Raw genomic sequence first — 14079 nt, 5'->3', positions numbered from 1 at the left:
ATCATAATTTGGAATGGAACACAGAAACAAATAATTTATAAACACACAGTTCGGGGTAAAAATCGTGACTGACAACGAAGATTACATATATGCCTCCGAAAATGTTAAACTATAAATGGTAGACAGTATTACATTACGTAGCGTACAGCACTGTCCTGTAAGACCGTGCAGTGTACTTCATAGTTGGGCATATGCAACTGGTTGAAACTTTAAATTTTAAAAATTGGAGTACATGTTTGTACTAGTGATGTTACAGATACGACTTTTTTCTCAAAATCCGGAAACATAGAAAAAAAAACAATTAAACAGGTAAAAGCGGTGCGTGAGCGCGTTACGCTGCAATGCAGAAACTTAGTACGGAGCACTGACTGTCCCTTCCCCGATCAATAGTATAAGGTTACAGTCGCAGCTCCGAGCTAAAATTTCGGGTGGCGGGTTGGAGCAGTTTGTCAGCGGAAAAACATATGTTATCTTGTGAGAATGTGGAATGGCCGTATGTTAGTAAGCGAAAACAACTGATTTCCGTGCATGCTTACAGAACACACGCTGCTATTGAAGAATTACCTGTGATCCATAAAGATGAAATCATAGACCTGCAACTGTTATGCAGCTGTTGTCTAGTATACCACTGTGTTAGACTTGTTTATGTGGAACGTTAAGAAAATTCAGACAGAAACATCTGAGTAATATTTCTGACAGCTACCCTACAAGAGCACAGATTTAATATTTGTCCTTTTAAGCGCTTGCAGTATAAAAATTTTGTCAAACTCATTCACAATTACTAATAAAAACGAAATAAGTGCATGAACTGAGTAGGAGAGTATGTAAGGCATTGTTCTATCGTCGTACATGACAAAGGTTACAATAAACTAAGGATAATTCGTAACAGTAGACGTATTATATCAGTTTTCATTTCCGTATGTTATAGACTTAACTTCATTACTCTGTATTCGTGACTTATTTCACGTTATTCTGGACATTCTTGTGTCAATAATAACTGTGTAATGTAAATATTCCGATAAAATTTTGTCATTATCACGGCCTGCCTACTATGTTCTCATGTTTTTCATTACTTAGTAGGAGGACACTGTTACTGGAAGAAAAAAGTGGCGAAGAAAGTACGTCCACTGTCATATGCAGCCTTGAACAAGCTTTAGGATGCTTTTCGAATAGTTATAAATGACTGCAGTAAGAACAGTGACATACGTTTTGTACATCATCGAGAGATTTAAATTTTTTCGCGTTCGCCTCTTAGATACAACGATTTAGCGAGGAGCGCGAGTACTTACGTGACGGATCTCAGAGCGCCATGACGGAGTCTCCCCCGCCACCATCGCCCAGGTTGTTGGCGGAGGCGGCCTTCTCGCCGGGCGTGATGAAGTCGGAGGCGGCGCAGCCCTTGAAGCGCATCTTGGCGTCGTCGCCGACTTCGACCGTCTTCTGGCAGAATATGAGCATGAAGCAGGACACAACGAAGAGAGTGGACGGCAGTATGGAGGCAACGAGGAACTGTCGGTAGGTGGTGGCCAAGTCGAAGCGCGCCACCACCTTGGACGTGTCGCTGTCTGCGTAGAAGCAGGGGAAGCGCGCGCGGGCGTTGTGGTCGGTGCCGTCCTTGCCGTATTCGCGCAAGAACTCTTTGCACTCGTCGCGCAGCGTATTCACGCAGCCCTCCATGTTGATGAAGAGGTGCGACTCGTTGGCGATGAGCAGGTCCTGCTCCGGCGGCGCGACCGTGCGGTTGCGGTCGAGAAGGCGCACGTTCGTGACGCTCACGTGCGACAGGTACGTGAAGTTGGTCTGGTCGCCGAAGAAATTCTCCGACAGCAGGGTGCCGTTGATGCAGTCGCCCGCCTCCACGCCCTGGGTCGTGTTCTCGATCGTGTAGCACGACGCCATCAAAATGGTCTTGTCGTCTTCAGTCCAAATTTCGCGGCCGGTGTCCACGTGTATAGCCCGCTCGCACGAGGACAGGTACACCTTGTCGCCACTGAGCAAGATCATGTTCTTGTTGCGCGTCGGGATCTCGAGACAGCGCCTTTCGCAGTTGTAGGGGGTGAGTATTTTGTTACAAGTCCCGCGCACACACGTCTGGAGGCCGGCCATGTCGATACAGTTTATTTTGCCGCGCCGCCCCGAGCACTTGAGAGGTGGCCCCACTTCCTTGAACACACACTCGAAGGCGTCCGTAATGTTGATGCACTCGCCGTTGGTGCAGTTGAAGGTGCCGGTCAGGTTGCGGCACTCGTCCGCGATGCACCGGCTCTTCTTGGCGTTCTCCTGGTCGATGCCGTAGCACGTCTTGTTGGCCGTCTGCGAGCAGTTGGCGAACAGCAGGTCGGAGCCGTTGCGGCGCAGGTTGACGTAGATCTGGATGCAGGCGCCAGAGCTCTTGGACAGGCACCACTCACCGCACGTGCCCCATTCGCATGACTCGCGGTGCCAGGCGCGCGTCGTCGTGCACATGACGGGCGTCTCCGAGATGCCCGACTGGAAGGCGCGCAGCGTGGGGATGTACACGGCCACCGTGAGGTAGACGAGCGCCACGCTCGACAGCACGGCCGTCATCTGGCACATGCATATCGTGCCGCAGATCCGGTTGTCTTGCGGCGGGATGAGGAGGTCCTCGGGCGGGACCGGCTTGGACTTGGGCATGTTCGCTACTGGCGGCCGCGGCGGCTGCCGGCCGCCGCAGCGGAGCGATCAATAGCGGCGCCACCGGCGGCAGCCGCGCGCCGCGCCGTCGATGTCTGCGACTGCGGCCGCTGCGCGCGCACATTCCGCACCGCGCCGCCACCGCTGGCCCCCGCACAATCGTTACAACCCGCGTCCGCTGCCAAATGTCGCGATCAATACCACTCACCGCAAAACACACGTAAATATTTTGTCACGCAGCTGTCACCGTTTCCAGCGTCCTTGGCCCGTCTAAAATATTGCCGTGAATCGAATTACTCGCGTTTTCGTGTCTGTCGAATGTAAGTATCGTTACAACAAATATTCGAGTTTCCAATCCGATTCACTAACATCGTACTGGTGTCAGAGGTCAGCTTTATCAAAGGCGGTGAACGACCTTGGCAGGTACCGGATTAATGCCGACAGATATAATAGCGCATTGCCACTAGATTGGACGCCCTGTTGACCCATAGTGTGGTACAGTGTTATGTGTGATAGATTCATTACACGGACCCACGGCAAACAACTCAGTGATGTGATTTTTACTGGCGCCTCGGTGGATCGAAAAATTTCGTGATAACTCTTTGATTCAATACTTCGTGAATGAATATTGACCACAGAGCAGACGTAAATATTCAGTCACGCAGCTGTCACCGTTTCCAGCGTCCTTGGGCCCGTCTAAAATTTTTCCGTGAATCGAATTACTCGCGTTTTCGTGTCTGTCGAATGTACGTATCCTTACAATAAATTTTCGAGTTTTCAGTCCAATATGCACGTTTCAGATTTACTAACATCGTACTGGCGTCAGTGGTCAGCTTTATCAAAGGCGGTGAACGACCTTGGCAGGTACCAGATTAATGCCGACAAGTATAATAGCGCGTTGCCACTAGATTGGAGGCCCTGCTGACCCGTAGTGTGGTACAGTGTTATGTGTGATAGATTCATTACACGGACCCACGGCAAACAACTCAGTGACGTGATTTTTACTGGCGCCTCGATGGATCTAGAAATTTCGTGATAACTCTTTGATTCAGTACTTCTTGAATGAATATTGTAATTTCGTTGAGGTATGTCTTTATCTTCTAAGATGATTGGAAGATTGTCCAGTGAAGCATAAACATCGGGCTATACTCTCTATGTCTCGTCGATGTCTTCTTAATGGTATCCTCGCTCTTCCCAAAGCTCTCCACCACAGCCTCCACCAAACAAGGCAGGTTAAAGTTTAATATACCACCAAAATCGACGTCGTTAACGGCGTAGCTCTATCTCATCTGGACAAGTATGGTACAATAAATCCGTTAAGGCCTTACTGAATAAAATTTCCCAGACTTTGGTGGGATCACAACCACTCACCTCCCGAATACCAGTCACCTACATCTACATCTTCACTGCGTACAATGTGTGTGACAGTTAGTTCGCAGCTGACAGACTAACAGCACTGTCCTTGTGGCCCGAATTTCTCTAATTTTAGTATCGTGATCATAACACAAGTTTTATGTCGGTGGAAGTAGTATGTTTCTTGGCCCAATCTGACACGTGTATTCTCAGAATTGTTTCCGCGATGCATCTCTGTTATAATGTCTCTCGTTACAGTTTGTGAGGATTTCCGTGACACACTTATTCTGAGTAAATAAACCAGTAACGAGTCGTGTACCACTACTTAAAGTTTTTTCTTTCTCTTCCGTTAATCCAACACAGTAACGGTCCCAGGATGAACAATAGTACTCAAGAAATTCTCGAACGAGTTTCTCGTAAGTGACTTAGTTTATGTGTGGATTACGCTTCCTTTGGATTCTCCTGATTTGAGTCCGGCAACTGCCTTCTGCATGGCTAAATATATGTTGTTCCACCCTAAATCGCCTCGAGCAGAAACTCATAGATACTTGAAGGCTGAGGCTGATTCCAAAGACTGATTCCCGACCTCTTTGTGTAAACGATATCGGTCGGATGATACATAACATTTACTTAAGTTTGAGCCCAGCTCAAAGTCTTTGCATCAGGCACTGATGGTCCGGAAGTGTCCCAGAAAATGGGAAAAAGGTCTAGAATGTCATATACTTCTACACAACTGTGTCACCAGCGAAGAGCCTCATGCAGCTAAAAATGTTATCTTCCTGGTCGTTCCTATCGACAGTGAAAAAAATGGTCCAAGGACACAAACTTGAACTACGCCGGACGATATTTTTGTTTCTGATGATGCCTCCCCGTAAATAACGACATACTGAGTTCTGTCTGGTGGAAGTATTTATTTCAGTCACATATCTGTCCGAGTATTCTGTCTGGACATACTGCATTTACTGCACGACGGTATCTATATCTTGCTCGGTGTCAAGAGCCACAGCCTACACCTGAAAACCGCTATCTACTCTTTCTAGAACTCATGACCGAACAAAGCAATTTGGGTTTCCCCCGATAGGTACTTACGGAAACCATGTTGATTCCTGCATATGAGTCTTCAGAAAAGTAGTAATATACAAGTGACTTAAACAGTGCGACAATTCCTTCAGCAGACAACCGCAAGTTTATATGTGTATCCTTTTAGACAAATTATTAATTGAACTCTGCCTCCATTCACAACTTGCTACATTCGGTCACAATTAGAATGATCTATCCCTCCTGGTACAACAGGAAACTGTCCTGTGCAACCACCGCATTGCTTACTAACATCTGATTCGAGGTTTCACCATCCATTTCGATACAATGTTTGATTATCGAGCAACCATCAACTAAGGAATAGAGAAATCCGTTCGCTTTCTTTCTTCTGGCAGTCCATTAGAGAAGAATGAAGTTAGTATTGTAAAGCAGGTAGTCAAAAACTGCTTTCACCTATTCCTGTTTTGGTGGAAGTTAAGTATTTCACTGAACTGCGCATTATGTATTCCGCGTGATTTTGTACATTAACTGTTTGCTTTGTAGTGTTTGCGTGAAGGAAATGGGACACCAGCTAGATATTCAAAAGTAATAGAAGGAAAAACAACCTAAAACACCTTTCAGCATACTTACTAATCTAGGAATGTGACATTTACTTATTACGGTTTGAGGCACGTACAAAACCTGTGACTAACCCATACTTCTGGATGTAGGCCAACATGAATCGTTACTGCGATGACTGCAAACTTGGTGCATAGGTCGGTACACGATCTTCTAGTCAGGATGTGTGAGATCAGATTACTGAAGCAGACAACCTGCCGTGACGTGAGGTAGGTTCCTGAGAAGTTAGAGACCCTTTGCTTTTTCTCGTTGTTGTTGGAAGCTTCAGGTAGGCTCGAGTGAGGCAGGCACTGCGGATCTGTTGGATTTACGTCCCGGAGTTTACGACACTTGGACTGCAAGTTCAGCTGCCGCGGTAGCAAGGCAGAATGCAGTTAGGAGAGGGGCCATAAACGTCCTGAGTCAACATTTGGTAGTTGGCACGGCCTAGTAATAAAACAGAATACGCTGCAAATTAAATCGGGTTACACTGGTGCCGACTGGAGTCTTCACTTTCTTTCTTTATTGCAGGTCAAAGTCAGCGTCTCGGATTGGTTAGGTTTACGTCCCGGAGTTTACGACTCTTTGACGGCAGCTGAGCAGACGTGGCAGGGGCGGAATGTGGGCCAAACAAGGAGAGAAAGTGTCTGCGAAAGATCGGGTCAACACTTGAATTCTGCCACGGTACAGCAGCAAAACAAATACTAACTAACGTGCTGCAAATGAAATCTCGTTACTGTGTTCCTCATTGGGTATAAAATTCCTTTTGCCCTTAGAAGCCACAGTGATTGTTGTAGCGACTTCTCACAAAAGCGTAAATATTTATTCCGTCAATAGATGGCGCAGTGTTTTACATACTGGACTCTAATTCGGGGCAGCAAGTTACAGATCCTTCTCGGGCTATCCAAATTTTGATATTCCGTTGCTACCCGAAATCCATTAAGGTGAATACAGGGATGATTTTCTTGAAATGAACACCTGTGATACCCTCCTCTATCCCTGCATCACCCGAGCTTGTGCTCTGTATGAAATTATGTCGTCACCGAGGGAATATAAACTCTAATCTTCCTTTTATTTTATCCAAGTCACAGCAGGTGTGAGGGTAGTGGTTGCAGCTGCCAACAACGTTTACCCCTCTCTCACCACCAATTAAAATAAAGATAAATTTCACTCTGCAGCACAGTTCAATGATATGTTCTTGGTCGAAATATATGTATAGGTAAGGCAATTGTTTCAGAATTTCACAGACGGTTGAGACTGTCCTTTGACGTAATTCTGGACACTTGTTGGGTTTCTATAAGAATTTTGACCTGTGCACAGCTCTTTGTACGGATTCATGACTACTGAACTATATTACAAGAACTGATAGCATGAGAGTCTTGCAGTCTAGTTTTCCCAGAGATAATTTTCAGTTCACCGTATACTTTACTTATTATTAAAGTCATTATCTCTTTTATCGTTTGCAACGATGTATTCAGGATATCTGACCTATTACATACGTTTTAAATCGATAATAGTTAAAGGTGTAATGCATTTAAGTTCAACCACAAGTTATAGACTGCACCCCGCGTGTCTGGAGGAAATCTTTTCCAAAAGCGAAAAAACGCGCAATGGATGCTCTCTCTCTCTCTCTCTCTCTCTCTATTTCTTTCTTTCTTTCTGCGTCAAGTCTGTGTATATCGGAAAACGTTACCCTTTGACACTTATAAGAGTATTCATTATCGACCAGAGTGAAATGGCCATTCATCATAAACTTCATATGAACGTCACAATGAGCGTTTGTAGCCCGCACCTGTCTTTTGTTATTGTCTTCACTATGTTGGGCGATGCAGAACGAAGCAAACCGTACAGTTTGCCGGACTTAGAGAGCCGAAATGGAACAACTGTTGACTTAAAAAGAGAGCTGGTTCCCATAGCGGGGCAAGCGTATCGTAGACAGTCAGGGCGTTATGTATATCGAGAGCAACGATGCCCAGAAAGGTGGCGGGATTCCCGACCAATGACAAGACATCGGTAAGAGAAAGTCGTCATGAACCAAATCTACGTTGGAACTCAATCAGCACCTCTAATTGTCCATCTCTGCAGTCATTGTCTGATGCGAGTTTCACAACCTGGATATGTACGACTCAGTAGTATTCTCCAAGAGAGCGTTATCGCAGCGCAAACTTTATATAGGAGATGAACGTACTAAAGATGACTGGACAAGTTTAATATCGTTCTAAGTAAACATACTCAAACATACTCGATGAACTTTTCACATGCAGTAGGGAATTTTATTAATGTACATAAAACAGAAACTAACATGAAAGCTGTGGGCAGCTTAACAAAAGTTTATTTTTATTGCAGCCGAGTTACTGTAGCAGTAGTCAACTCGTTGGCCCACTAGACTCATTCAACGATTCTGTGTTATTAGTGATTTTTATAGCAGTATTTTGCATGCTTCCCTGATGAGAAATTGCTACTGGGACCTCTTGTATTAAACGGCAGAATCCAGTTAAAAAAAGAAAGAAAAAAGCCACACCTGGAGATCGGCATGCCATTCTTCATCCAGATTCAAAACAGAAGTTTATCAGGCAAAATCAGATAGGGTGGATTTTGAAAACACATGTATGACAAACGCGGAGCTGGCCACACTGTCACATCGTACAGTGCGTCGGAATATATTGAGGAATACGAATTGTATCGCTCCGTGCTACCGTATCACCCGTCATAGCACGATCAGTAGAGGGGTGGGACATGATATTCACATCCACCACGGAGTTATGGTTCAAATACTCGTAAGGCTCCTTTTTTTCAGTTTTTTTTTCAACGTCCGTTCCCTAGTTCTCGTCGTTTATAAGTAGGAAAGCGTTTTGTCACATGACAATAGTTTATCACATGACAATGGGATCCATTAAGGGGAGCCAGAGGTGCCTATGCTGCCCATGTTAAAATCACTAAGTTTGAGGAACATTTATGAATAAACTACCAAATAGAAAAATTTGAATTTTTTTTTACATATAGAGTGGTTTAGTATTGCAGTTATGACAGAGGGATTCTGGAGTATCGTTTCTAGTTTCCTTCCAATTATTTTTTTTATTAATGACCCAAATTTTTTTACAAATAATTGCTTTATAAAAAAACTGAAATGAAACTACTGAACATATTGCCAAATGGCTGTGTTACAATGTAAGTTTGACCACTAGGAGTGCTGTATAAAAATTTCATCTCTCTAGCTTGAGTGAATTTTGAGAAAATGTTCCTTATATTCGAAAAATTCTAATTTGTGGGAAATGGCTATCCAAGTTTCTCAATACATTCCTGCACTATAGGATGGGTTATCAGGGTCTTCTTCTTCATCCTCCAAAAGCTTCCTCTTCTGCCTTCTTCTCTTGCCTGTTGTTCCATCATACTTCATATGCCTTTCTCTTCTTTCTGCTCCTCTTATCCTTTCTCTGTCAATATTTCTTAGTGCTCGTACAGTGTTCACCCCAGCTGTAAATCCTAATGCCTTCAGAACTTCACACTTCACGCTGTTCCCTTGGTTGTAGGTTGCTATTGCATCATAAATGCCAAAGTGCAGTGTTTTTATGCTTACAAACACCCTTTTAGGAATCGCTTTCCAAATCAAATTGTTTATGCTCTCATTAGGATTCTGTGTCTTTCCGTGTAGACGTTTGTGTAACAATTCTGGCTGTGCTAAGTCATGAAAAATTGGTTTTATTGCATTTATCACAGCTGCTGGCAAACCATGTTTGTGGTCATAGTCCTTTTTTGCATTATATTTGCACCAGGAATCTTTTGGGCACAGGCTGTGTTGAGGGCATTCATTGGAAGAGGCAGTATGAAGGATCAATGCCCACACTGCTTTTTGCATGTCACTAACATTACTAGTATTTTGCCTTATAGAATACCCATAGTACCTCTGTAGACGTTCAATCACCTCATCAGTAAGCCTGTCTCTCCCTCCTATTGTCTTTCCATCACTGAGCTTACTTGAACCCAAAGTTTGTTTGAGCCTTCAAAGCCGTGCACCCGTACGCTTTTGCACATGCCCAATGCATTCCAACTTTTCAACTACAAATTCATTTCCATATGGTTTCAGTTCCTCTGTAGTCTTGAAACCTTTGGAGTCACCATCCCCAAGGTAGTATTTGTACCTAACGTTGTATCCGGGAACTGAACGTTCAAAAATTTGTTTCACTCCATCCACTTCCATTGCTCCACTTGATCCACCAAAATTTGCCTCACAGGTTCCACTGTGCTCTCCTTTGATTTTATTTTTGCAGCTACAATGTTTTGATAATATTGCAACATCTATCACTTTTGCACTATCACCACAAGTAGCAGTTACAACCCCATTCAGGGATTTATGACCCCTTTTTTATGAGGAACCATCTAATGCCACTACCAAATCCCTAGAACCACCGTTCATTTCTACAGATTCCTCCACTGCTTCCTTCATGGTTTTCAAAGCCACATCTTCAACAGAGGATCCTACCAGTTCACAGTAGTACCCAAATTTGCTTGGAGGCGATGGCAAGTTCATAATACCACAAAACAGTTTACCAGCAGCAGACCCTTTTCCAATGGATCGAATACCATACACAAGTCGAACATTCACATCAAACACTCTAGATCGTCCATTTTCACCAAAGAGACTGGCATGTGAATTGTAGAAAGTCACTTGATACTTGCAAGATGCACAGATTATCTTCATCTCACAAGCTAAACCAAAGTGCTTTGTTATCTCTAGTCCCACTCTTACACTTGAACACATTTTGCACAGAACACTTTCTATCAGCACAGAAGATAATAATCCAATATTCAGTACTTCGTTAATATCATCACTGTCACTAACATATTCACGAAATCTGTCACTTCCACCAGTCAGCTTCTTGCTAGAAGATGTCACACGGCTATGGCCGGCCATGTGTTGCTTAGCAGAAGAAAGCACTGTTTCAGTAATTGTAGTATCGCAACTTGGTATTAGTGTTAATTTTCTTTTCCCTATGTCTTTCCTCTTCTTATATACATGGTTACTAAAACGTGGCATCGTAACCAGAACAACGCTTTACACAAGAAGTATAATACTACCAACAACAGGTGCAACACTGAACTAATTCGAAACGGTAAAGAGCAAAGAGACAATGTTCCGCGCTCTTAGCGCTTCATTTGTCACAGAAAACAATGTAGCCAACCCTTGCACACTCGCTGTATGCGTAACATAAGGCGCTGTATGCGTAACAGGCCGAGAAAATCCCAAGCAGTTCGCCAGGAAGTCACGAGAGGGTGTTAGATGCATTCAGCGGCCGCCCATTTCCTCTGCAGGCGTGGGGGAAAATGGTAATAACTCCACTTCTAGGACGAGTAGAACAATAATTCAAAGTTTACATTAAAGAGCAATGTTCCAATTAATTTTCGGTACCAAAAAAAATCGTAATTTTTTGGATTTGACCACCTCCGGCTCCCCTTAAACTGCCAGCATGTGTCAACTAATAGCGCAGTGCTGAACCATAACTGATCCTGTGAAGTACATGTAGGCCGGTTTTCCCATGGAGTACACAAACAATGAATACGTCGACATGCTTTTGGTGCTGGGTGTATACGATCACAAAGTTGGTACTGCAGTTTGTGCGTATGCTGCACGGTGCCCTATAAGGCGCCATCCCGATTAGAATGTTCTTCGTCGCCTGCAGCAACACCTTCGGGAAAACGGTAATCTTCGTCCACAGGTAATGGACAAGGGTCGTCCAGTGACTAGACGTACTCCACAAACAGAGGACGAGATTCCAGAAACCATTCACCAGTCACCTCGGCGAAGTACCCGTGGTATAGCAAGGCAGTTACACATACCTCGAAGACTTGTTGTTGAAGTGTTGTACGAGAAGGAACTGCATCCATATCATTACGCGTTAACTCAACACCAGCGGCCAGAAGACCGTATTCGACGAGTTTTGTGAATGGCTTTTGCACCAAGTGAAAGATAATGAACATATTATAAATAACCTCATATGGACTGATGAATCTAGCTCCGTTTGTGAAGGTATTTTCAACCTCCACAACATCAAGTGTTGGTCGGAACGCACCCACTTGTCACCGGTGAACGTGGCTTTCAGGCACGCTTTGACATAAACCTGTGGGCTGGAATCAATGGGAGGAGTGTTTTGAACCCTTACATATTGCTGGAGAAATTGAATGCGCCCCTGTATCGTGCGTCTCTTTGTAGTACTTTTCTGACACACTGGAAAACGTTCCACTTGGTGTTCAGCGACAACTATGGCTTCAGCATGATAATGCACCACCACACTTTGGAATGAATATGGGTAACTATTTAAAAGAAGCCTTTCCAGGGAAATGGATTGATCACAGAGGTCCAATGTTCTGGTATCCACATGCCCCGGAACTTAATCCACTAGATTTTTATTTGGGGAGATACTTAAAGGAACACGTTTATAGTACTCCACACATGGATGTACACGACCTAATAGCTCGCGTGCTTCCCGCTTCGACAATGGTGGATGCAGGAGTGTTGCGTTGGGCCAATCTAAGTATGATCAAGGGAGTGCTGAAGTGTGGTTGCTTTCAACATTTTCCCTAAAGTGAAGGTTGCTCTTACGTGTACGTACCGGCTCTGTGAGGACAAGCCTGGACGTAGAACGTACAGAATGGAATTACTGTGCGTACCATTATGTGCTGCGTTGTTCAGCCCACCTATTGTGGTTTTCGTGCCTCGTTGGATACAGACGATATTACTGCATCCACTATAACTTTCTATTGGCTTTATTTGTGCCATGGACAAAATAAAATTGTCGTTTACCCTTGAAAGAAGTTCTTGTTTATAGCCAGCTTTCCATTGCTTCGTGAAACAGTCGTACATTTTACCTGTTTCCGTACTGTTTTAATCTTTCCAGCGTTTTCCTTAAGCGATACATTGGTAATAATTTTCGATGGCTTTGAGGAAGCACAGCGATCGTATTCAATATTTTAACAAAAAAGCCGTTTTTGTGAGGCCTTCTGGACAAGGAAGGAGCAGAAATTTGGGTATAAGTTTTTCACAAGAGTTTTCAGTGATTTAAGGAAACCACCGGTCAACGATGTGGTCTGCGATCCTCCCGAGACAATGTCCATTGCCTTAACCGTTACACTACTTCGCTCGGGGCTGGTTCCGTTTGGTGCAGGTGATTGCTGAGTGTGTGGAGACTATTTCTGCATGCATGTGCAAAGTGACGAAAGGAAGAGACGACTGATGCCAGGATACAGACTACTCTCCTGAATAATACCAAGTGCCCATCCTCAGGAAGGAGCGCTATCGACAACGTCTCGTACCTTTGCTACGTGACGATGTGAGGAGGTGCGGCACTTTGTCTAGGATATCGGCCTACCGCCTGGCAGACAGGAACCTTTTGCTGCTGCCTCTTTTCCCCTTACAGTCCTAATCTAGGTGATATTTCTTTTACCATGAGGATTCGAGCGGCTGCCTTGGGCGTGCGCTACCGTCAGTAGCGTGCATAACCAATATGGGATACGGAAGCTGCTGGCTTTGTGATCCATATATACGCTGGCAGAATCGAACACAGTGTGTTATTATTTTGTACAGCCGACAGCCACGAAGCTCTGACTAAGGTGAAATGTGAAATGTTTTATAATTATCTACGCAGTGATACTTTGGAGGAACAAGCTATTGGTAGACTATGTGATCAAAAGTATCCGGACACCCCCAAAATCAAACGTTTTTCGTTTTTCATATTAGGTGAATTGTGTTGCCACCTATTGCCAGGTACTCCATATCAGCGACCTCAATAGTCATTACACATCGTCAGAGAGCAAAATGGGGTGCTCCGTGGAACTCACGGACTTCGAACGTGGTCAGGTGAATGGGTGTCACTTATGTCATACGTCTGTACGTGAGATTTCCACACTCCTAAACATCCGTAGGTCCACTGTTTCCGATATGATAGTGAAGTGGAAACGTGAAGGGACACGTACAGCATAAAAGAGTACAGCCTGACCTCGACTGTTGACTGACAGACACCGCTGACAGTTAATGGGGGTCGTAATGTGTAATAGGCAGACATCTATCCAGGCCATCACAGAGGAATTCCAAACTGTATCACGATCCACTGCAAGTACTACGACAGTTAGGCGGGAGGTAAGAAAACTTGGATTTCATGGTCGAGCGGCTGCTCATAAGCCACACATCACACCGGTAAATGCCAAACCACACATCGCTTGGTGTAAGGAGCGTAAACATTGGACGAGTCAACAGTGGAAAAACGTTGTATGTAGTGAAGAAACGCGATAAACAATGTGACGATCCGATGGCAGGGTGTGAGTATGGCGAATGCCCGGTGAACGTCATCTGCCAGCGTGTGTAGTGCCTACAGTAAAATTCGGAGGCGTTGGTGTTATGGTGTGGTCATGCTTTTCAAGGAGGGGGCTTGTGCCCCTTGTTTT

At 44.5% G+C, this 14079-nt stretch overlaps 1 protein-coding gene across 1 annotated transcript in view; it reads right to left on the bottom strand.

Annotated features, from left to right (window-relative positions):
- Window positions 1-2655, bottom strand: part of LOC126469788 (uncharacterized) — a 229428-nt gene extending 226773 nt beyond the window's left edge. Inside the window, exon 1 of the mRNA XM_050097038.1 lies at window positions 1290-2655. Within this exon, the coding sequence (XP_049952995.1) occupies window positions 1300-2655 (1356 nt within the window). The 3' untranslated portion in view covers window positions 1290-1299. The remainder of the gene's footprint in view (window positions 1-1289) is intronic.
- Between the last annotated feature and the right edge of the window lie 11424 nt (window positions 2656-14079).

The sequence above is a fragment of the Schistocerca serialis genome, chromosome 3 (genome assembly GCF_023864345.2).
Source record: "Schistocerca serialis cubense isolate TAMUIC-IGC-003099 chromosome 3, iqSchSeri2.2, whole genome shotgun sequence".
NCBI classification, from domain to species: Eukaryota; Metazoa; Arthropoda; class Insecta; order Orthoptera; family Acrididae; genus Schistocerca; species Schistocerca serialis.
This window is presented reverse-complemented; position numbering and strand designations above follow the sequence as displayed.